The sequence below is a fragment of the Mastigoproctus giganteus genome, chromosome 5 (genome assembly GCF_048544385.1).
Source record: "Mastigoproctus giganteus isolate SK-2022 chromosome 5, ASM4854438v1, whole genome shotgun sequence".
Classification (NCBI taxonomy): Eukaryota; Metazoa; Arthropoda; class Arachnida; order Uropygi; family Thelyphonidae; genus Mastigoproctus; species Mastigoproctus giganteus.
The window spans coordinates 67,012,279-67,034,554 of record NC_143579.1 but is presented as its reverse complement, the minus strand read 5'-3'; the positions used below and the strand labels follow the sequence as shown (position 1 = coordinate 67,034,554).

At 38.9% G+C, this 22,276-nt stretch overlaps 1 protein-coding gene across 2 annotated transcripts in view; it reads right to left on the bottom strand.

Annotated features, from left to right (window-relative positions):
• The window catches only part of LOC150085462 (uncharacterized), a 201,861-nt gene that overhangs the window by 27,181 nt on the left and 152,404 nt on the right, over window positions 1-22,276 (bottom strand). For both annotated transcript variants that reach the window (XM_090374046.1, XM_090374047.1), the window contains exon 9: window positions 66-348. In XM_090374046.1, the coding sequence (XP_090230172.1) occupies window positions 66-348 (283 nt within the window). The remainder of the gene's footprint in view (window positions 1-65; window positions 349-22,276) is intronic.

Genomic DNA, 22,276 nt, shown 5'->3' with positions numbered 1-22,276 from the left:
AAAAAAACACAGATCTTAGTATACAAATTTTGTAAAAAAACAAGAACTTATACTCTGAAATTTACCTTGTCTGCTATGTGCATATGCCACATATTTCAAACTTTCCACAGTTGGAGGTACAGGAGGAAGCTCTCTCGGTTCCAAATGGCTATATGGTGGTGGTGATGAGGAGGATGTGGCAGTTGTGGAAGTAGCAGTGGTGGAATTGGTGGTAGTAATAATAGTAGTGGTGGTGGTGGTGGTGGCTACTGCAGTGGAAGTAGATTTCTGACCAGGTCCTAACCCAATTTCAGCATAAGTTTGCTCTTCTTCAGGAACTAACGCATAATGATCTTCATCTTGAACAGTCTACATACAGACATAAGTAAGCTGGCTGTTTAAGGTACTCAGAATAACCAAGTTAAATTTAAGAGTATTATGAAAATGAAGAATGAAATTCATATTGATGCAGTGTAAGAAATTTCAAACAATAAAACTACAACAAGCATGACTTTTGATTAATGACATCATGTTGTAATAATAGTAACTTTTGAGCATTATGAGCAAACGTAAAAAGTAATGATCTCCATGGTGTAGTGAGTATTTTACATGCATCCTGATGAGAAATCTAACACATGCACTTTTTTTCCAAGTGGAGTTGGTTAAATGATTTTGGTTTGTTTTGGTGTTCATTGGTACATCAACATCTCTGGGCCATAGATGATGTTGTTGTACACGTTGGCACTAATGATATTAAGAGTAGGAGACTGGCAGAATTACTTAACAAGTACAGGTCAATTTTGAAAAAAAGCCGTGAGTTAGGGTTGAATTTGAAAGTAGTAGTAGTAGTAGTATGCCTGTCCAGTTCCTCCTTAAATTTATTTAACCTGTCAACTTCCACAACGACAGATGGAAGTTTGTTCCAGCAATTAACCACCCGCTGGCTAAAGGCAAATTTCCGCACATCTATTCTACATCTGTCTTTTCTTAATTTGAATTTATGCCCCCTTAGGTTCGTAATCTGAACAAGTGGAAGGATCCCATCACAATTCAGCGTGCTCAACCCATTCAAGGCCTTATATACCTCAATCAGATCACCACGCAGGTGCCTAAGTCTCCAGCCACTGCAATTTGCAGAACTTAAGCCTCTCTTGGTAAGAGGATCCCTTCATTCCTCTCACCAATCTTGTTGCCCTTCTCTGTACACGCTCAAGTAAATCTACATCCTTCCTAAAATGAGGCCTCCAGACCTGTACGCAGTACTCAAGGCGTGGCCTGACCATTGCCTTATACAGAGGAACAATCACCTCCGTCTCCCTGCTAGCAAAATTCCTATATATCACTGACAAAACCCCATGACCTGCCCTGCAATTCTGCTCAGACATGACAGGAGGGAGTATATGATAAGAGCCTTGTCGATCAATTTGGCCCTGGAGAGATTGTGAGATCTCTCCAGGAGAGACAGAGAGCCTGGTCTGTACTTGTTAACAGGAGGGACTGCTTCTACAGGGATGGGATACACTTAAATAGAAAGGGTGCAAGGATATTTGCCGATGCTATCGAGGCAGAGTTAGGTGGGTCAGAAAACTGCTAGCGTGGGGGGATACACGGACTAATCGATTAACAGTAGCCACTAGCAGAGGTGAAGGTGATTCTTGCACTGCTTCTATTGAAATGCAATTCAGCAGCAGCGTAGAAAGCAAGGCAATGGGGATTAACAGGACTGCTGGGAGTCATAATGGAACAAGTAAATACATGGACTGTGTTAGGGTAACTAAGAAAAGAAACAGGTGCATGTATACTTGTGTGTACACCAATGCTAGGAGTATAGTTAATAAATTTGATGAATTTGAGTTGTTGGTCATAACATTAAAGGCAGTTACTGTTGGGATATCAAAGACGTGGTGCCACAGAGACATAAGCAGTGCAGAATTGGAATTTGGGGAGTACAATGTGTACAGAAAAGATAGACAGGACAGGAAAGGAGGAGGGGTTATGCTGTTAGTTAAGAAACACATAAAATCTAAGGAAGTGCATCCAATTGATGTGGGTGCAAAGTGGAAAATGCAATGTTGAGTCTGTTTGGTGTGACATAAGCACTGGGAAAGCAAAATTGAGAGTAGGGGTGTGTTATCGGCCTAATGAATCTGATGAGTACAATGAGCAATTGCACAGAGAAATAGAGTGGGCCAGTAAATCAGTGTCTTATAATGGGGGATTTTAATTTTCCAGAGATTGACTGGAATTTGTGGGTTGGTCATTCACAGACTAGCAAGGCCTTTTTGGATTTATTGGATGATTGTTTTCTACAGCTACATGTTCCCGAGGCAACTAGAGGGAATAATACTCTTGATCTGATTATCAGTAGTGATTCTCATGCATTAAGAATCTGCAGATAAAGGAACCACCAGGTGGCAGTGATCACAGTGTGCTGAAGCGGGATTTACTCAAAGAGGTAACTACCATCAGGGGTAAAGGGAAGGGCTTTTGCTTTCGTAAAGGTGACTACGGTGGTCTGAGACAGTATTTATATTCTATACGGTTGGACCAACTGATAATGTTACCAACATCAAATTCAAAATGAGAAGCATTCAAAGAAATAATCTTGGAAGCTACTAGGCTTTTCATACCAACTGAGAAATATTGTTCAAGATTTGTTGTTGTTGTTGTTATTTGGTTTTTAGGAGCATTAGCAACTAAGGCCATATTGCTCCAGGATATGCGGTGGTCATTTCCTGACCTTTCCGCATCCTCCGTATTTGGCGGTGACGGGGTCGAACCCCAAGTCAAATCAAGAAGTGTGTGCTACACACTGCTGCTCCTTCCCACCTAGCTACGGAGGTGCCCTCAAGATTTAGGACTAAATGAATGTCAGATGAACTAATTAGACATGTGGCAGAGAGGAAAAATGCATGGGATACATTTAAATTAACATGTGACACAGATGCCAATGATAGATATAAGCTGGTCTGTAACCAAGTCACAATAGAGGTTAGGCAGGCAAAGGCAAATTACGAGAAATCTTTGGCAAAGAATGCAAAGAAAAACAGCAAAGAGTTCTTTACTTATGTAAATTCTAGAAGGAAGGAAGGGGATGAATCAGATTGGTCCACTTGATATTGATGGTTCAACTGTTGATCATCCTGTTCAGGTAGCTAATGAACCAAATGAATATTTTGCATCTACATTCACACATGAGGAGTTATTCAGGGAGGGAATGCCAAAGGTGTATTAAACTCTGGCAGTAAGCTTGATAATCTTGTAATAACTGAGAGTAAAGTGGAGGAGAAATTGTTGAAGAAAAACATAAGAAAGGCACCTGGGGTGGATGGAATCTATCCAGTTATATTAAAGGAGGCAGCAAAGGAAGTAAGCAAACCCTTAGTCATAATTATGAGAGCTTCCTTAGACTCATGGGGGGTACCCAGGACTAGAAATGTGCAAATCTGATCCCAATCCACAAAGGTAATTATGGACCTGTTAGTTTAACTTCTGTTCCAGGATAATTAATGGAGGCACTGGTTAAAGCAGCATTGCAGGATCATCTAGACAGGACTTCAGTTATAGCTCAGACACAGCATGGGTTTGTTAAGGGGACGTCTTGTCTGAACAATTTGATTGGATACTATGATGTAATCACAAAGGAACTGGATGCAAAGAATAATTTTGATATCATATATTTGGATCTTAGAAACACTTTTGATACTGTTGCACATGGAAGACTGCTGCACAAATTGGAGCAGTGTGGCACTGGAAGCATATTGCTGCTATGGATAAAGGGATGGTTGAGTGGGAGAAGACAGAGTGGTAATTAATGGACACTGCTCTTCGTGGAGTCCTCCAGGGTTCAGTGTTGGATCCATTTTTGTTTTCAGTATTCATTAATGATATTGATGATGGGATATCAGGCTTAATGTCCAAGTTTGCAGACGATACGAAGGTTGGCAGGGTTGTTAATGACACTAATGACAGTGCTGCTGCAACAGGATCTAGAGAATTTGAGTAGGTGGGCTGAGAAGTGGCAACTGAAGTTTCACATTGACAAATGTAAAGTACTGCATATGGGAAGCAGTAACCCCAGAGTAATGTATCAACTGTGTGGTACTACACTGACAGAGGTAGAGAGTGAAAAGGACCTGGGGGTAATTGTGCAGGAAGATATGAAGTTTTCTAAGCAGTGCAGACAGTCTGCAAAAGTAGCTCATGGTGTCTGTCAATGATATACAGGAATTTTTCTAGCAGGGATAAGGTGATTATCCCCTTGTATAAGGCAATGGTCAGGCCACACCTTCAGTATACAGATCTGGAGGTCTCATTTTAAGAAGGGTGTGGAGCTGTTGGAATGAATACAGAGAAGGGCAACAAGATTAATGAATGGAACAAAGGGTTGCTCTTACGAAGAAAGGCTTAAGTTTTGCAAATTACAGTGTTTGGAGACTAGGCACCTGCGAGGTGATCTGATTGGGGTGTATAAAGCTTTGAATGGTTTGACCATGCTCAATGCTGATGGGATTCTTGCTCAGAATAATCGCCTGAGAGGGCATAAATTGAAATTGAGGAAAGACAGTTGTAGGATAGATGTGTGGAAGTTTGCCTTTAGCCAGTGGGTGGTTGATTGCTGGAAGAAACTTCCATCTGTCGTTGTAGAAGTTGATAGCTAAAACAGATTCAAGGTAGAACTAGATAAACATTTGGAGCAGATAGATGAGTGAAATGAGAAAGGGGTGTGTGTTTGTGTGTGTGTTTTTTTTTTTTTTTTTGGCTGATGCTATATAAGCTTGCTTTCTTGCATCATGTGTCCTTGCTAATGCTAATAGTGAACCAGAGTTAAATGATCTCAGACAGACAGCTCATAATATTTTGACAGTAAAATTGTTTTTTCACTTGCAGACAAGTAAAGCAACCTGAAACATTAGAAACCATAATATTATACATGGTCATTTTCATAATTAAGACAGCCTGGCCTATGTCTGATTTTAAAATTATTATTATTATTATTGTCTGTTTATTAACCACAAGACACTGTGGGTTACCCCGGGATGGCAGTGTGTCAGGAGGGTGAGTAATTTACATACTGAGGTGTGAGGAACCACATATACAATGTACAAGAGTCCATGTGTGCTCGACCCGAGATAATTGAAGTTACATATGCTTGAAATAAACACAAAGTTTATAGCAGCAGACATCAGAAATAAAAAAAATAATAATAATAAAAAATAATAAAATAAATAAAAAATGCAGTAGGCAAAAAGACCAGGTGTAGGTGATCATCACAGGTTCAATAGTTGGTAGCAGTTCTTGAGGCATTCCTTTCTGTAGAGATTGTCCTCATAGAAGTTATCAGGGTTGCTGATAACTTAAAATGAATTAAACAAAAGTTATATGAACATGCATCCTTAACCAGTGAGATGTCCTTCATGAAACTATAGTGGATTCAACACTTGTACCACAATGTTAAACCCACTGTGTGATTGTGCACAAGTGTGAACATACTTGTGCAATTCAGGGTGCATTATGACAAAACTAGTCTATGCATAAAAAAAAAAATAATAATAAATAAGGTACTGGCAGTTCTCAACTTATGTAAGGGATTATGTTCCACGAAACTTTATGTAAACTGGAATTTGATCTACATAAGATAAAATACATACAAAATAGTGCTAATAAGATAAAAATAATAAAAAAATATTTGAAATACAGCACATGTACACATAAATGGAAAAAAAAAAAAAAAAAAAAAATTAATTTACTGGCAATCAGTCTTCTTACTGAGTGATGACTCAACACTGGCTTTTTCTTTTCTTCACATATCTCATGATAAACAGGCCAATATACTATCCACCTCACTGTACTTTTTAACAACCGCATGGCTTTGGGATCTATCTTCTCATATCATACCACTGCAGTTGCAATCTCATGGAATGCAAGTACCTACTCCTTGGTTACAAAATGTTATGGCGCCTTCTGATTCTGGCAAAGCCTTGACCTGCATGGCTTCATCCACCTTCACTACTTCTAACTGAATAAGGTCTTCATTCGACATATTTTCTCCTAGTGATTCAATTTACTCTTCCACTCTCAAATTGTGGCTACTCACACCAAGTGTTACAATTTTGTCTGCATATGCCACAACCCACTTGAAATTTTTGAAACCATGCACAAACTGTGGGGCATATTTTTTTCCACATGGAATTCAGAAAATTTTGTGTCACTTCTTTCTATGCTTTTGCAGTGTTTTGATACCTTCACAAATACATATAATCACAGCTTGGCAATTGTCTCTTCTCCAATGGAGCCTTTATCTCATGACTATTCTCAACCTCATGTTGTTTGGCATTACAAGAATGCAAAACGGGGTGACCTGAAAAAGATTTCTTTTCTTCTTTTCCTTGGTCGGATTACTGTTTCAAAACTTCTGATGTCAACGTTTGCTCAGATTGTGTCAGTAAAATTATTATTGTTGGAATGTAATCCTTAATTCCACACTCCACTTTAAAACCTCGTGATTTAATTTTAAAAAATTGGTTTTCCAATAAATGTGCTAAGGCTCTTCAAGAAAAGAATGTGGCATATCGTAATTGGCTTGTTTCCACTTCTTCAGTGTCATTTTCTGCCTACACCAAAGCTTACAACAATTGTAAAGCAATTATTAATCAGTCCAAACTAGATTTTGAACAGGCGAAGAGTAAAAAACTTGCTTCTTGCCCTAATGGTAGCTGAGCATTCTGGTCTCTTGCCAAAGCTATTGGCTGCAACTTTTGCCCATCTCTGCTCCCACCACTTTCAAAACCAGATGGTTCTATTGTCACTGCAGCCAAGGATAAAGCTGACCTGCTAGCATCCCATTTTCTTCCCAACTCAAATATTAATGATCTTGGTCAAACACCTCCCACCATTCCCAACATGCTCCATTCAATGCCTCCTGTGGTCTTCAGTCAAAAGGATGTCAGAAGGACTTTGACGAATCTTGATGCTAAGAAAGCTCCAGGTCCTGATTTCTCCACTTGTTCTTAAAACCTGTGCTCCTGAACTTATTCCTCTTCTTTGCCACCTTTTTTCACTTTCTTATTCCAAAGGTGTTTTTCTTTCTGCTTGGAAATTTGCTCATATCCAGCCAGTTCCTAAAAGGGGTGGCAAATCCCTCCCATCCAATTAACGTCCCATTGCAATTACTTCTACTCTTTCTAAAGTAATGGAGAAATCAATTAACTGCCAACTCTTAAACTACCTAGAAAACTTCCATCTGATCAACGATCGCCAGTATGGATTTCTTCAGTGTTGATCCACTGTTGATATTCTGGCTTATGTTACCCATTTATATACAAATTCAATGGAAAAGTCCAGTGAAACACAAGTGGTTGCTCTTGACATTTCAAAGGCTTTCGATCGTGTTTAGCATAAAGGTCTTCTAAACAAGCTTCCATCTTATGGTTTGCTAACTGTTTTTTGTAATTGGTTATCCAGTTTTCTCTCTGACTGCTCATTGAGGGTGATGGTAGATGGCTCTCTGTCTTCTAAATTCACTAATGATGGTGTCCCCCAAGGTTCAGTTCTTTTCCCCACTCTTTTTCTCTTGTATATTAATGACCTTCTTCCATTGACTGGAAATCCTATCCATAGTTTTGCTGATGATAGCATATTGCATTCCACTTTCCAGTTTGAGAAACCTCGCCCTGCTGAATCAGCTTCAACTTCTAAAATATCCGCTACCAGTTCCTCAAATGCCGATCTCCAGGTAATTCTTCATTGGGGCAAAGACAACTTAGTTAATTTCAATCCTTCTAAAACTCAGTCCTGTCATATCTCGCAAAAAGAATTCTTCTGCTCCTGTGCTTATCTTTGGTGACACTCCGATTTCTAAGCAAGATGATATATCTCTTTTGGGGATTACTTTGACTTCTAATCTCTCTTGGCACAAGCACATTAAAAATATTGCTTCCTCTGCATCTAAAAAACTTGGTTTTCTCTTTTGCTCTCAGCATTACTTTTTTCTTCCAAACAGCTGTTCACTCTGTACAAATTGCAAATCCACCTCACCATAGAATATTGTTCCCACATCTGGGGCGGAGTCCGCAAAACCTTTCTCAGGCATCTTAGATTCCATTCAGAAGAGGGCAGTTAGGTTAATTAATGACTCATCTCTAACAGAGTCTCTCCACTCTCTGTCTCATAGATGTACTGTTTCTGCCGCATGCCTTTTCTACAGATATTTCTATGGGCACTGAACTGGCTTCTATAATTCTTCTAAATTGGCTTCTATAATTCCCGCTCTCTCTTTCAAAACAGTCTGAACACGTGCCGCCACCAGCAAACATCCATTTACTGTCCAACTTCAAACTTACAGAACCAACTTTTCATCTTCTTCGTTTGGTCATTCAACTGCTGTTTTCTGGAACAACCTTCCTTCATACATATTTCCTGAAAATTACCGTCTACAGAAGTTCAAGTCTGATGTCAACAAATATCTTCTTTCGTCTTCTCAATATCCAACCAAAGCACGGTACAAAGTACTATAGGTTCTAATACCTCTCGTGTTTGGGGTTTTTATAAAAAAAAAAAAAAAAAAACCATGGGCTGTATAAACGATGTCATAATGGGTGGCAGAAACACAACTATGACATTCAGATAAAAATTATCCAAATGAGCAGAATGACAAGGGGCATTGTTGATAACAAGCAAAATATTGAAAGGAATGCAATTATTTCAACAATGTTTCTCAACCTTGGGGATTAATAGTTCATGAACAAATCATTAAAATGGGAATACACAGGAAGAGTTGGATTCCCGATACTCTTTAATGCATGGGGATTCTGGGAATGGTAAACTAGGAGTGCTTTAAGCCTAAGTGAGCAGATGCATTACCACCAAGTAAAAGAGCAAGTCTTTCTTTAGAAACCATGCATTATTTTTCTTCTTCTTTCAAAATGTATTTGTGTTCTGGCATTTTTTCCAAACCAAGCCTATTTCATTGAAGTTCAAAATCTGTTGCGGCATAAATTCATGTTCATTGATAATTTCTTTCAATACATTTGGATACATTTCAGCAGCTGTAGCATCCCTACTAGTAGCCTCACCACTCACTTTCATATTATGAAAACCAGCACAATTTTTAAACTGATTAAACCACCCATTACTGGCCATAAAGTTTCAGGTGCATCTTGGTGCTTAGCTTTACATCAGCATAGGGACTTCTAGCCTTTCCTGGGACTTTCATTAGGCTAAAAGGACATTTTTTTTTTTAATGTAAACCCCAAACACGAGAGGTATTAGAACCTATAGAACTTTGTACTGTGCTTGGGTTGGAGGTTGAGAAGACAAAAGAAGATAAATGTTGACATTGGACTTGAACTTCTGTAGACTGTAATTTTCAGGAAATACATATGAAGGAAGGTTGTTCCAGAAAACAGCAGTTGAATGAATAAATGAGGAAGATGAAAAGTTGGTTCTGTGAGTTTGAAGTTGGACAGTAAATGGATGTTGGCTGGCGGTGGCACATATTCGGACTGTTTTGAAAGAGAGAGCGGGAATTATAGAAGCCAATTCAGAAGAACAGTGCCCATGGAAATATCTGTAGAAGAGGCATGCAGCAGAAACAGTACATCTATGAGACAGAGAGTGCACAGACTCTGTAAGTGATGAGTCATTAATTAACCTAACTGCCCTCTTCTGAACAGAATCAAGAAGCCTGAGAGAGGTTTTGGGGGCACCACCTCAGATGTGGGAACAGTATTCCATGGTAGGGCAGATTTGCGATTTGTAAAGAGTGAACAGCTGTTTGGAAGAAAATTAAAGTCAAGAGCGAAAGAGAAAACCAAGTTTTTTTGATGCAGAGGAAGCAATATTTGTAATGTGCTTATGCCAAAAGAGATTAGAAGTCAGGGTAATCCTCACAAAAGAGATATATCATTCTGTCTAGAAATCGGAGTGGCACCAAAGATAAGAATAGGAGCAGAAGAATCCTTTTTATGAGGTAGAAGAAAAGACTGAGTTTCAGAAGCATTGAAATCAACTAAGTTGTCTTTGCCCCACTGGAGAATTACCTGTAGATGGGCATTTAAGGAATTGGTAGCAGATTTTCGAGAAGTTGAAGCTGATTGAGCAGGACACGTTTCTCAAAATGGAAAGTTGAATGCAATGTGATATCATCGGCAAAACTATGGATAGGATTTCCAGTCAATGGAAGAAGGTCATTAATATACAAGAGGAAAAGAGTGGAAGAAAGAACTGAACCTTGGGGGACACCAGCATTAGTGGAGAAGTTAGAAGACAGAGAGACATCTACCATCACCCTCAAGTGAACGATCAGAGAGAAAACTGAATAACCAATTACAAAAAACAGTCGGCAAACCATAAGATGGAAGTTTGTTTAGAAGACCTTTATGCCAAACACAATCAAAAGTCTTTGAGATGTCAAGAAGTTGTTCTTGACATCTCAAAGACTTTCGATTGTGTTTGGCATAAAGGTGTGTTTCACCAAAATTTTCCATTGAATTAGTTCATAAATGGGTAACATAAACCAGAATATCACAAGTGGATCAACACTGACGGAATCCAACTGGCAATCGTTGATCAGATGGAAGGTTTCTAGGTAGTTTAAGAGTTGGCAGTTAATTGATTTCTCCATTACTTTAGAAAGAGTAGAAGTAATTGCAATGGGATGATAATTGGATTTGGGTTTGTCACTCTTTTTGGGAACTGGCTAGATATGAGCAAATTTCCAAGCAGAAGGAAAAACACATGTGGAATAAGAAAGTGAAAAAAGGCGGCAAAGAACAGGAGTATGTTCAGAAGCACAGGCTTTGAGAACAAGTGGAGAAATACAATCATGACCTGGAGCTTTCTTAGCATCAAGATTCATCAAAATTCTTCTGACATCCTTTTGACAGAAGAACACAGGAGGCATTGAATGGAGGGTGTTGGGAATGGTGGGAGGTGTTTTACCAAGATCATTAATACATGAGTTGGAAGGAAAATGAGATGCCAGGAGGTCAGCTTTATCCTTGGCTGAAGTGACAACAGAACCATCTGGTTTTGACAGAGGTTTGATTTTGATTTTATTGGCACAAAAATGACTGCGGTTATACTGCGCCTTTTGACAGATGTGGGAGCAGACATGGGCAAAAGTTGCGGCCAATAGCTTTGGCAAGAGACCAGAATGCTCAGCTACCATTAAGGCAAGAAGCAAGTTTTCTACTTTTAACATGTTCAAAATCTAGTTTGGACTGATTAATGACTACTTTACAATTGTTGTGAGCTTTGGTGTAGGCAGAAAATGAAACTGAAGAATTGGAAACAAGCCAATTACGATATGACACATTCTTTTCTTCAAGAGCCTTAGCACATTTATTCGAAAAACAAGATTTAGATAAAGGATGAGATTTTAAAGTGGAGTGTGGAATAAAGAATTCCTTTCCTACAAGAATAATTTCACTGACACGACCAGAGCAAAAGTTGACATCAGAAGTTTTGAAACAGTAATCCGACCAAGAAAAGAAGAAAAGAAATAATGCAGGTCATCCCATTTTGCATTCTTGTAATGCCAAATAATACGAGTTTGGGAATAGCCATGAGATAAAGGCTCCATTGGAGAAGAGACAATCACCAAGTTGTGATATGAGGTGTCTAAAGGACCTCTCGCTTCGACTGTGTACTTAGAAGGGTTGTTTGTGAGAAAAAGATCAAGTGTGTTGGCTGTATCATTAGGATTGTCCGGTATTCTTGTAGGTAAATGAACAATCTGTGCAAGCTCATTAGTAATTGCAAAAGCCTCAGCATCTTGACCAGCTGAGTCGGTATGACTAGAATACGGAAGCCAGCTGGAGTTGTGAACGTTAAAATCACCAAGGAAAATTACCTCACTGTTAGGAAAGTTGGACTATAGAAAGTCAAGTTTTTTGCAAAAGAGGAAGTCAAAGAGCTCCAAGTGATTAATGGAGATGGGAGAACGGTACAGACAACAGATGAATTTGACACAATGAGGTAGAGAGATTTTAAGCCAGAGAAGATCAAAAAGAGGAGATTTCAAATTACCAAGTCTCTGGCAGGAATATCGGAACAGACATATGCACAAGTACCCCCTTTGAGGCAAAAGGAATCATACAGCGAATAATTTTGGCGACTGAGATGAGCAGTAGTTGAATCAACCGATAACTGAGATTCTGTCAGAAAAAGTACGTGGGGTTTGGCAGACTGCAAGTGGAAATGGACATCGTTGAGATTAGAATTGAGACCACGTATATTTGTGAAATGAATTAGGAAGCATTTGGGAGGTTTAGATCTTTTCACAGATAAGCTTACTCTATTAGTTTGACAATTCATGGTGTATTCAATAGTAAGAAAAAGTGGTTTGTTTGTTATTTGGTTTTTAGGAGCATTGGAAACTAAGGCCATATTGCTCCTGGGATATGCGGTGGTCATTCCCTGACCTTTCCGCATCCTCCCTATTTGGTGGTCATGGGTTCGAACCCCCAGTCTAATCAAGAAGCGTGTGCTACGCACTGCTGCTCCTGCCCACCTGGCTACGGAGGTGCCTAAGGAAAACTGGGTGGGACATGTTGTATGAAGTAATGAAGTTTTTGGATATAGCATACACATGGTAAGAATATACCCAGATCCTTGACATAACGTGGCCCCGACAATGCCCCCCCCATACACACTTCTCAGACTCCCTCCAGTCAGTATCTGGCAGATTACAGGATGCAAGATTATACACTAGCTGATCCAGAAGCCTCCTAGAGAGTTACCAATAGGTTCGATCCGGTGTACTAACTAGCGGCCGGCCTGTGAACACCGTTTTAGAGCTGTACCCTCGAAATGTAAGGAAGATTGGATCTCGCTATGATGTTCATCATAACCTCAAAAGTCATCAGTCATACTGCATGATGGAAGAGATGGGGAAGAGTTGATCGGAACTTAGCTCTGGAGAGAAACATGGGTTCCACCACTTCAAACCAATAAGCAAAGTAATGGTAGATGAGAGTCATCTACCACCTAGCATTGCCTAATAACACAGAGGGGCGGTATTCCTCCATGTTGTGTGGGAGCCACACCTCAACCCCTCCTTTCATTGGTTCATATCTGGATGGTCACCCACATGAGCTTGTGCATGGAGGTTTATACCCAGGATTACTAACAGTCTCACCATCTTGAAGGTGCAAGGGGGATTTGGCTGTCACCAGACTGTCTGGACTTCGCTAAAATTGGGTCTACTTGACTTGAATGTCACCCGAATATCAGTTCCATCAGCATTTCAGGCTCCCAGGTAGCGAGTACAGCCAGTCTGGCATATTTGAGAGAATATGATATCTATGTCATCCTCAAGGACCTTTATAACTGGCCTTCTGTCCATATAATTAATAGTTTTTCATTTCATAAATAGCACCCGAGCATTGTTTCTCTAAAATTGTCAACTTTAGGGGTGAAGATCTTTTTCACCTGCTCTTCTATACAAGAAGCATCCTTCTTGATGGATATTCATTGTGGATTGCTGAGAGGCTGAGTTCACATGCTGTAACCAACAAACTTTGACCTCATTTATTTAAATACAGGCATACCTCGGCTAACGTTACCTCTGATAACGAAGCTTCGATATAACGAAGTCGGCAATTTCAAGCCCCATTTAACATAAAAAAAATATTCCAGTTTAATCACCTGAAATCTAAACAAACTGAAGAAATTACGGAAACCTTTGGGGCTTCTCGTGGTTGGTTCGAGAAATTTAAAAAACGGGCCAGGATTCATAGTGTAAAATTAACAGGAGAAGCTGCAAATAAGTTTCCAGAAAAACTAAAGGAAATAATTGAACATGAAAATTTTCCAAATTTGGTGTTCAATGTTGACGAAAGCGGTCTGTTCTGGAAACGGCTACCAACAAAAAGCTTCATTTCTATTGAAGAAAAATCAGCTGCTGGGTTCAAAGCAGCCAAAGACCGTTTAACGTTACTCTTTGGATCAAATGCCTCTGGCGATTATAAATTAAAATTGTTATTAGTTTACCATTCAGAAAATCCGAGGGCGTTAAAAGGTAACATAAAAATGAATTTACCTGTAATATGGAAAGCAAACAGAAAAGCGTGGGTTACCAAGGAGTTATTTACTGATTGGTTTGTTAACCACTTTTGTCCTGAAGTAAAACGGTATTGTCAAAAAAAAACAACTTTGAAGAAAAAGCTCTTTTCTTGTTAGACAATGCTCCGGGACATCCTACTGATCTTAACACGCTGGACACATGCATTCCTGTCAAAGTTGTGTTTCTTCCAGCAAACACAACTTCCCTGATTCAACCATTGGATCAGGGAGTAATATAGCATCATTTAAAGCTTATTATCTGCGTCGAACATTAAGCAGTTTAACTGAACTAGAGGATAAAAGAGGAAATGACAGTTAAAACTTTTTGGAAAAACTACACCATTAAAAACACAATTGAAAACATTGATAGTTCTTGGAAAGAAGTCACTAAAAAATGCTTAAATGGAGTTTGGTGCAAAATATGGCCGGAAGTTGTACTAGAAGAAGAAAATAACATCCAAGAAATTAGAAATGAAGTTATCCAGATGGTTCAATCAATAGGTTTCGAAAATGTCGATGAAGAGGATGTTAGAAATTTATTGAATGCAGAAGATGATGGTTTTTCAGTGGAAGATTTAGAAAACCTTGTTAGCAACGAAAACAAAGATAATGAAGACGAAGTTAAAGAAGTTCCTGCAGAAAAAGTGTTAACAACCGAAGATTTAAAAAGGTGCTTAAATGACATTGAAAACGTTTTAAATTTTTTTAGTGAAAATGATCCTGATTTAGGAAGAAGTGTTATTGTTAAGCGATCAGTGTTAAATGCAATAATTCCGTATAGGCAATTGTTAAATGAAAGAGAAAAAAAGCATAAGCAATCAATTTTAAAATGTGATTTCACTTTATATTTAAGTTGACTGTTTATTTAATAAAACTTTTCTTCGTTCGAAAAAAAAGCTGTTCATTTTCTTTACGTAGGAACGTATCCCTATTCTGGCCATGGTATTTTTACCTCTGAAAACGAAGTTTCGCTTAACGAAGTAATTTCATGGAACGCATCCTATTCGTTATTCGAGGTATGCCTGTATCCTTATCATTTTAATTTCTAAATCAATTTCATGAGTGGTTAACTGCGCTTGGCACCTTTCCAGTCATGATTAAAGCACTGAAAAATTTTGAAAACAATAAAAACTATCAAAAAGCAAAGAGGAATTTTGTGACTCTCTGTACAGCAGAAACTATAATGCGAGAATCCAACCAAGCATGGTGCAGTGGAGCATTAGTAGCATAATATAAGATTCTTGCATTACAGCTTGAAACTTGAATATTGGGCTTACAGAAAATGTTATGTAAGTATGAGTTCACGTAAGTCGCATATTACATAAGTTGGAGTGTCTGTATAGCTGATTTAAGTTTACTGCTTGGTTGTTAACATTCAGGAAGGAATGGAACACTTGCCATAGCGAAATGGTAAATAAAAAGTGACTCACTTAACGGGTTTATATCTGGCAAGCTGGGTTGTCATGCAAAAGAACTGCTTCTGCATCACTCTCTTCATTAACCAAGATATTTAGTGTTCAATAGCTCTCTGACAGCATTTCCAAATACACTGGCATCCTATAATGTATAGATACAGATATTACCCAATTGCTAATGGCACTTCTTGCTGCTGCGCATTCTGCATTTCACCACGGTTTGGGAATTGGCGGAAACTGCGTGGAACTCTCTGGAATTGTGCTGCTTGAACAATAATTTGTGATGTACTTAACTGCATCGCTGACTGGCTCCAGGCTGATTGTGGTGGTATTAAATGTTGCATGATATTTAAAGGCATTCCAGTAAGCCTGATCAAACTTTCATTGTGGTATCCTTGATGGTGGATATATCATGGAGAAGTGATCAATACCGTAAAGGTGTTCTTCAACTTCTCATGTACAAACTGGGAGGAAAAGTGCAGTAAGTGTACAGGTAGGCATGTGGCAAAAAGTATTACCACCACATTTAAAAGGGAGAGATCATTATTTTGAAGCATCCATTCTATACTATGACCTCTCCCACTGACAACTGCACTATCCCACAAAGTATGATATCCATTAAGATCCCCTAGTAGAAGAAAAGGGGAAGGCAATTGTTTAATGAGATCAGCAAACTCTGCCTGGTGGATGTCGTTCCCAGGTGACATGGAACAAAGTCGGGAGGAACCTAACTAATGTGAACAATTATGCAATGAAGGCTCCTGTAAGCAAAAGCAAGTACATTAATGCTTCCATAGGAAGGCCTTGGTGTTGTCACTATTTCTGTGGAATCCAACAATTTAAACGTGGCCATTATTTAGGTTTGCTGGATCTGTCTGTGGACTTCTGAAGAGCTGCTTTGTTTTCTCACTTGGGTTTATCTGGAAGTAAGCACACTGTCCAGTATCCATTTCTTCCTCAGCAAAAAGTTCCAATACTGTCTTCTGTTGCCTCCTTAATTTCTAAATCTATTTGTTCTTAATCCAATCTATCTGTTGAGATGGGGCTATTTTCATTGTTTTTCCTTGTGGCTCATCTTTGTTTGAACTGGTGCAGTAGAAGGTATTGATATAGGTGTGGCAACTGACTGACTCTTCTGAGTTGGTTTTAATGGACTCAATAAATGGTGGGTAAGAGGAGTGAATGACTCTGATGTGTTTGTGTTCCAGCAGTACACTTCCTAGAAACTTTCTGGGAATATAATGGCTGGCTGCTATTTACTGGTTGGATGCATTTCCAGGCCTCTTGATAGATGTTCAGCTGTTTTTAGTTTTTGATTTTTTTTTTTTTTTTCCTTCCTTCTGCCACTGGCATTCTCGAAAATATGTGGGGTGTTCTCCTTGGAAATTTGTAAAATTCACTTTGAAGCTGTACATTCCCTGACCCCCGTGATCTTTGGCATCACACTGAGCACAGGCAGGGGAGCAATGATAGCTTGCGAGTGGCTGTACTTTTGGCTTTTAAAACACCTCAGTGGATTTGGAAAGTAAATCCTTCCCGGTCAGTTTAAGTAACTTGCCTTGGTGGAACTTGAAGGATGTGGAGGTATTGAATATAAGGATAAGAACGAGAAGGAATGAGGTTCCCACTTTTGTGCAATATGGTCTTCAGAGTTTGTTGGGTATGTTATGCACACAAGGCTTCAACTAAAAGATTTCCAGACCACAGCCTTTTTTGTAAAATTTGAGAATCTTTCTGACCCTTCTGATCCATTCTGGATGAAGCAGTGTACCATTTTTCTCAACTACCCCTCTCTGGTGGAATGGAAAATGAGGAAAAGTGGTGTCATTGATGTCATATCTTCAGTTCCAGGTCTTTTTTGCAGATTTATTGTTGGTATCATTTGATTGATTAGGTAGGGGCTTTGTTGAGCCCCAGAAGAAGAAGAGGAATTTAAATTACTCATAAGAGTAAAATAAAATTTCTGATGCCCTAAGCACCTCACCCACCATGAGGCCCTACAAGGAGAGCCTACTCACAAACTAGCAGATTCTGCATTTGCAAATGGAATGCCAGGTTCACTTAGGGCATCATACATTTCCAATAATGTCTTGACCCTGTTCCAGGACCAAAGGGAAAGAGACCTACTGGAATGTTAGGTGACCATAGCAGTAAGAACCACTAGCCGATTGATCCTAGTTGGGCCGGTTCGGGAACTCCTGTCTTATCAAAATAGGGGCTAAAGTTGTGCATTAGGGCTGATCCCTTCACCCACTAGGATCCCCCTGTCTGAGTTTCTATGGGTAGTGGTGCATGGTTGCATAAGCCAGATTCCAATGGTGTAACCATGGAAACAAAGGTAGAGGCATTGGATCCCAGTGATGCTAATCTGGAAGCCCAGCAACATCACTGGGAGGTCCCCTCACAGCATACAGATGCCCACGATGAGGGACCTCTAATATGAATATTAAGGACAACCCTGGAAATTATCTGATGAAAAACTGTTGTAGTAATACATTCCTTTCTTATAACTGGTGGAGAAGTTCCTAACATACTTACAATCACAGTAAATCACATATATGATATGGTTTAGTTTATCTATATCCAAACTATCTATTATTCCTTACCCACTGTCCTCAATGGAGGCTTAGTTGATCATGACATGAGGAGTGATCATTTAATTTGGGGACTGGTGCAAGATTTTATGTTCACTATGTGAACTTAATATAATTGCCACTAGAAGTGCTCTCCCTGATCCCTACTGAGCAGACTCTTATGTGTGCATGCCAGTACTTGTCGAGCTAGCATTGTGTGAAGAGTTTTTTTTTTAAGCTACATGTCACTGACGATTATTTTGAAGCAGCAAAGTATCATGCCGGACATACAGATTGAACAGTGATATGCGATTCGTTATTGTGTCAGATGGAAATTAAATGCATCGAAAACAGAGATGAATGAAGCGTAAGTAAAGTGTCTTGGTAGGATGGCCATATTTAAATGGCACAAGCGATTCAGTGAAGGCTGTGGGTCTGTTGCAGATGACCCAAGACCTGGTTAGCCTTCCTCCTCAACAACTCCTGAGCAAATTGCAAAAGCCCAAGAAATCTTGGATGAAGACAGGCAAATTACGCTTTGTGAATTAGATGTTAGAATGTTCATTTCACACAGTAGTACTCACAGTATTGTGAAAGATCACCTGAAAATGTCGCGAATCTGTGCCCGCTGGATTCCACAGAATTTGACTCCAAAACAAAAACAGCAAACAGTAGACTTGTGCAAAGAAATGATTGAAACACAGGGTCAAAACTTCTTAAATCAAATGGCGACTTGTGATGAAACTTAAATTTTTCACTATGATCCAGAGATAAAAGAACAGTCGAGTGAGTGGTTTGTTTGTTTGTTTGTTATTTGGTTTTTGGAGCATTAGCAACTAGGCCATATTGCTCCGGGGATATGCGATAGTCATTCCCTGACCTTTCTGCATCTTCCGTATTTGGTGGTCATGGGCTCAAACCCCAGTCTAATCAAGAAGCGTGTGCTAAGCACTGCTGCTCCTGCCCACCTGGCTACGGAGGCGCCTCGAGTGAGGCGAAGAATTCTGATTCACCAGGACCTAAGAAACTTTGAGCTCCTCATTCGGCTGACAAACAAATGGTTCTTGTGTTTTTTGACATAAAAGGCATTCTTGTTACCCATTTTGTGCCTCATGGAACAACTAAGAATAAAGAAGCATAGGTTATCAGAGTCAAACTTTGGCATGCTATTCGTGAGGAAGATCAAGAACTTTCTGGTGAGAAGTGGTTTCTCCATCAAGACAATACTAGGCCCCATACGGCTAATATTGTGCAGCCAGTAAACACTGCCATAGGTGCCGAGGTTCTTCCACATACCCCTTATTCGCCAAACTTAGTCCCATTGATTTTTTTCTGTTTTCATGTCTGAAGAAAGCAATGAGAGGTAATATTTTTGTGTATGACAACGATGCTCGCAGAGCCACAATGGAAGCACTTTGCAGTCTTTCAAAAAATGGCTTGCAAGAAGCATTTAATGCATGGGAACGATGGTGGCAAAAGTGTGTAAAGTTGAAGGGAGAGTATTTTGAGAAGGAGAAATCCACAGAAGATTCAGATGATGACAATTAAGTTCAGATCTTGCGCCAGTCTGCAAATTAAATGATCACCCCTTGTATAGCACTGTGCCACCCATTTAGATAGGTTTGGGTTTACTAATCTGTTTGCTATTGGAGAGGCTGGAATTTCTAAAGTCCTCTTCAAATGAGGCCATAGTTAGCTTATCTTGGCAAAGGGGGCCCATTTCCTCTGTGAATCAGTATGTGGTGAAGATCTGAACATGGGATAATACTTTGGGCAGTGTTAATTTTATTCTCAACTGTTTTAATGGTATCATGAATTAAAGTGCCAGGATACTTACATTTCAAAAACATATAATATTTTACGATCAGAGTTCACTCTTTTTTTTCCAGGTATGTTAAGAAAATAATCCAATACCTGACTGTATAAAATCGCTTTCTTTACTCTGAAATCAAGATGAAAATATTTTCCCGTGTGGATTATCATTATAAATAAATAAATTTTCTGTTTATACTCCGGCACGACAACCAAGTCAGTAGAGTTTACAATAAATCGTCAATACAAATATTTATCGTATTTAGTAGTCACGGGCTTGAACCCCGGACCACTCAAGGAACGCATGCTATGCACTCTCGCTCCTGACCACTGGGCTACGTCAGGCCTTATAAATAATTTTGTATTAAGACATTATTTATTCTAGAAACAGTGAGATTTAAGAACTTAAAAGTATTTAAATTTTCTTACATTTCCACAGTATTATTTTAGGTGAATGTGAAATAAATTAAACCTAATAAAAGGAATGTCAATATCCTCACTTTTCCAATGACCGAAGAGCATCAAATCTAATGAATAACAATGTTATTGGGCATAGATGTTAAATTTTTTTCCCTCAACATATGCTAGACACAATTCAGCTGAGGAGGGAGGGGAGAGGCTGAAATCTCCATCCACTTGTGTAGCCCAAAAATTCATAAATCTCATTCTCAAGAGCAAAACTTTGATTTAGAAGCTCTGTTAATTTTACATCTAAAGAATTAAGTTTGGTACAGTTAACTTATTCTTTGGATACATATTCAAATTTCTTCCCTTTCTTTTCTGGATATTCTGATCATTGAAAAGAGTATTGCACGTTACCAAGGGACTATAGAAGTTCCAGAACATGATGGTGTTAAAAAAAGGTAACAGTTTTGGTGTATTAAATGGTAGTTACCTCTTAAGAAATAGATGTTTCAATGTTATGGGTCTTGGTTGGGGAGCTGATAATTGCAGAAGAAAACCTGAGATATAACAAATTATTTCTCAAGTCATGCTTGGCCCATTTTAACAATTCCTCATAACAATGCTCTTGACTTAGCCTAGACAGTGGAAATGGAAATGCTCTTGACTAAGCCTAGACAGTGGGGTCATTGTTATAAACATAACTTTGACTCAACGTTTCTGAAGAGAGTATGATGGTATTTTACTTGAAGCAGTTATAATCAGCTGGCGGTGCTTAATTTTGAATTAGAGCTACATATGTTAGACTCAATGAACCTCACTTTGTTGTATACAGAGAACAAGTTAAGTATTCATATGGCTTTTCTCACTAATTTTAAAATCTTCTTTAAAGTACTTGTCAGAGACTGCCACTGACACTGATTCTACCAATTTAATTAAACATTAATCCAAAATAACTATGACGTGCATTCAAGTTATAAGGTCTCCAAATTTATTTCTCATAAAGTACACAAGATACAGAGGTGACACTTGACTCACTTTCCAACATAGAAGCTGCACACAATTTTCTTGACTCACTTTTCTCTAGTAGCTACACACATTTCATTTTTCACATCTGTTCTTCCAAGCTGTGAAGGACACAGCAAAGCTTTCTTTAGAGGCAAAGCTTTCTTTGGAGGTATGTTCAGCCTATTGGTAAATGGCAGAGCCAGCTGCTTTTTGGATAGAAAATCTATAGCCATAAAGAACATCCTTCATTGTTGGGGAAAAACCCAAAGTAATTAGTATTAATATTATTAATGGCCATACGGTGCAAAAATGCCTAAAGCTTATGTGGGCACCAGGACTAAGATGGTACCATTTCGGAGCTTGTTGGAATTAACTTCGCAACCGTGATGGCATGTTTGCATTACCAGGGTACCTACCTGCCCAATGAGTGAGCCAACAAGCTCCGAAACAGTGCCGCCTGGGTGGTGGTGGTGCCCACTGAGAATGAATAACAGTAGTCTCCTCTATTAGAGAAGCATTGTTTATTCGAAGTAGTGCAATACCTGGTATCTCGTTGTGAAGGGGGTAGCCACAATATGAGATAAAATCAAACTATGCCTTTACACTACTTATGTAGTAAAACTTATGGTAAATTATTGTGTATTTACACCAAAATTATATAATAAAAAAATAAAATAAAATAAATAATTAATAAATAACAAAATAAAAGGAAATAGTATTTCCCTCCTAACATAGGTAACTATCCAGCTGACCTTTGAATTTCCCCAAACTGTTAGCCTCTACTACAGATGTGGGTAACTTATTCCCAGTAATTTATAACTTGCTGGCTAAAATAAAACCTCTTGGATTCCAATCTAACCCCCCCCCCCGTAACTTGAATTTATGGCTCCCAGTTCTAGAATCATTTATAACCATGAAAATTTCGTCCTCGTTCATTTTACTTTTGCCTTTCTGAGCCTTAAACACCTCAATCAAGTCTCCTCTAAGGTGCCTAGTTTCTAAGTTGTACAACCCACATAT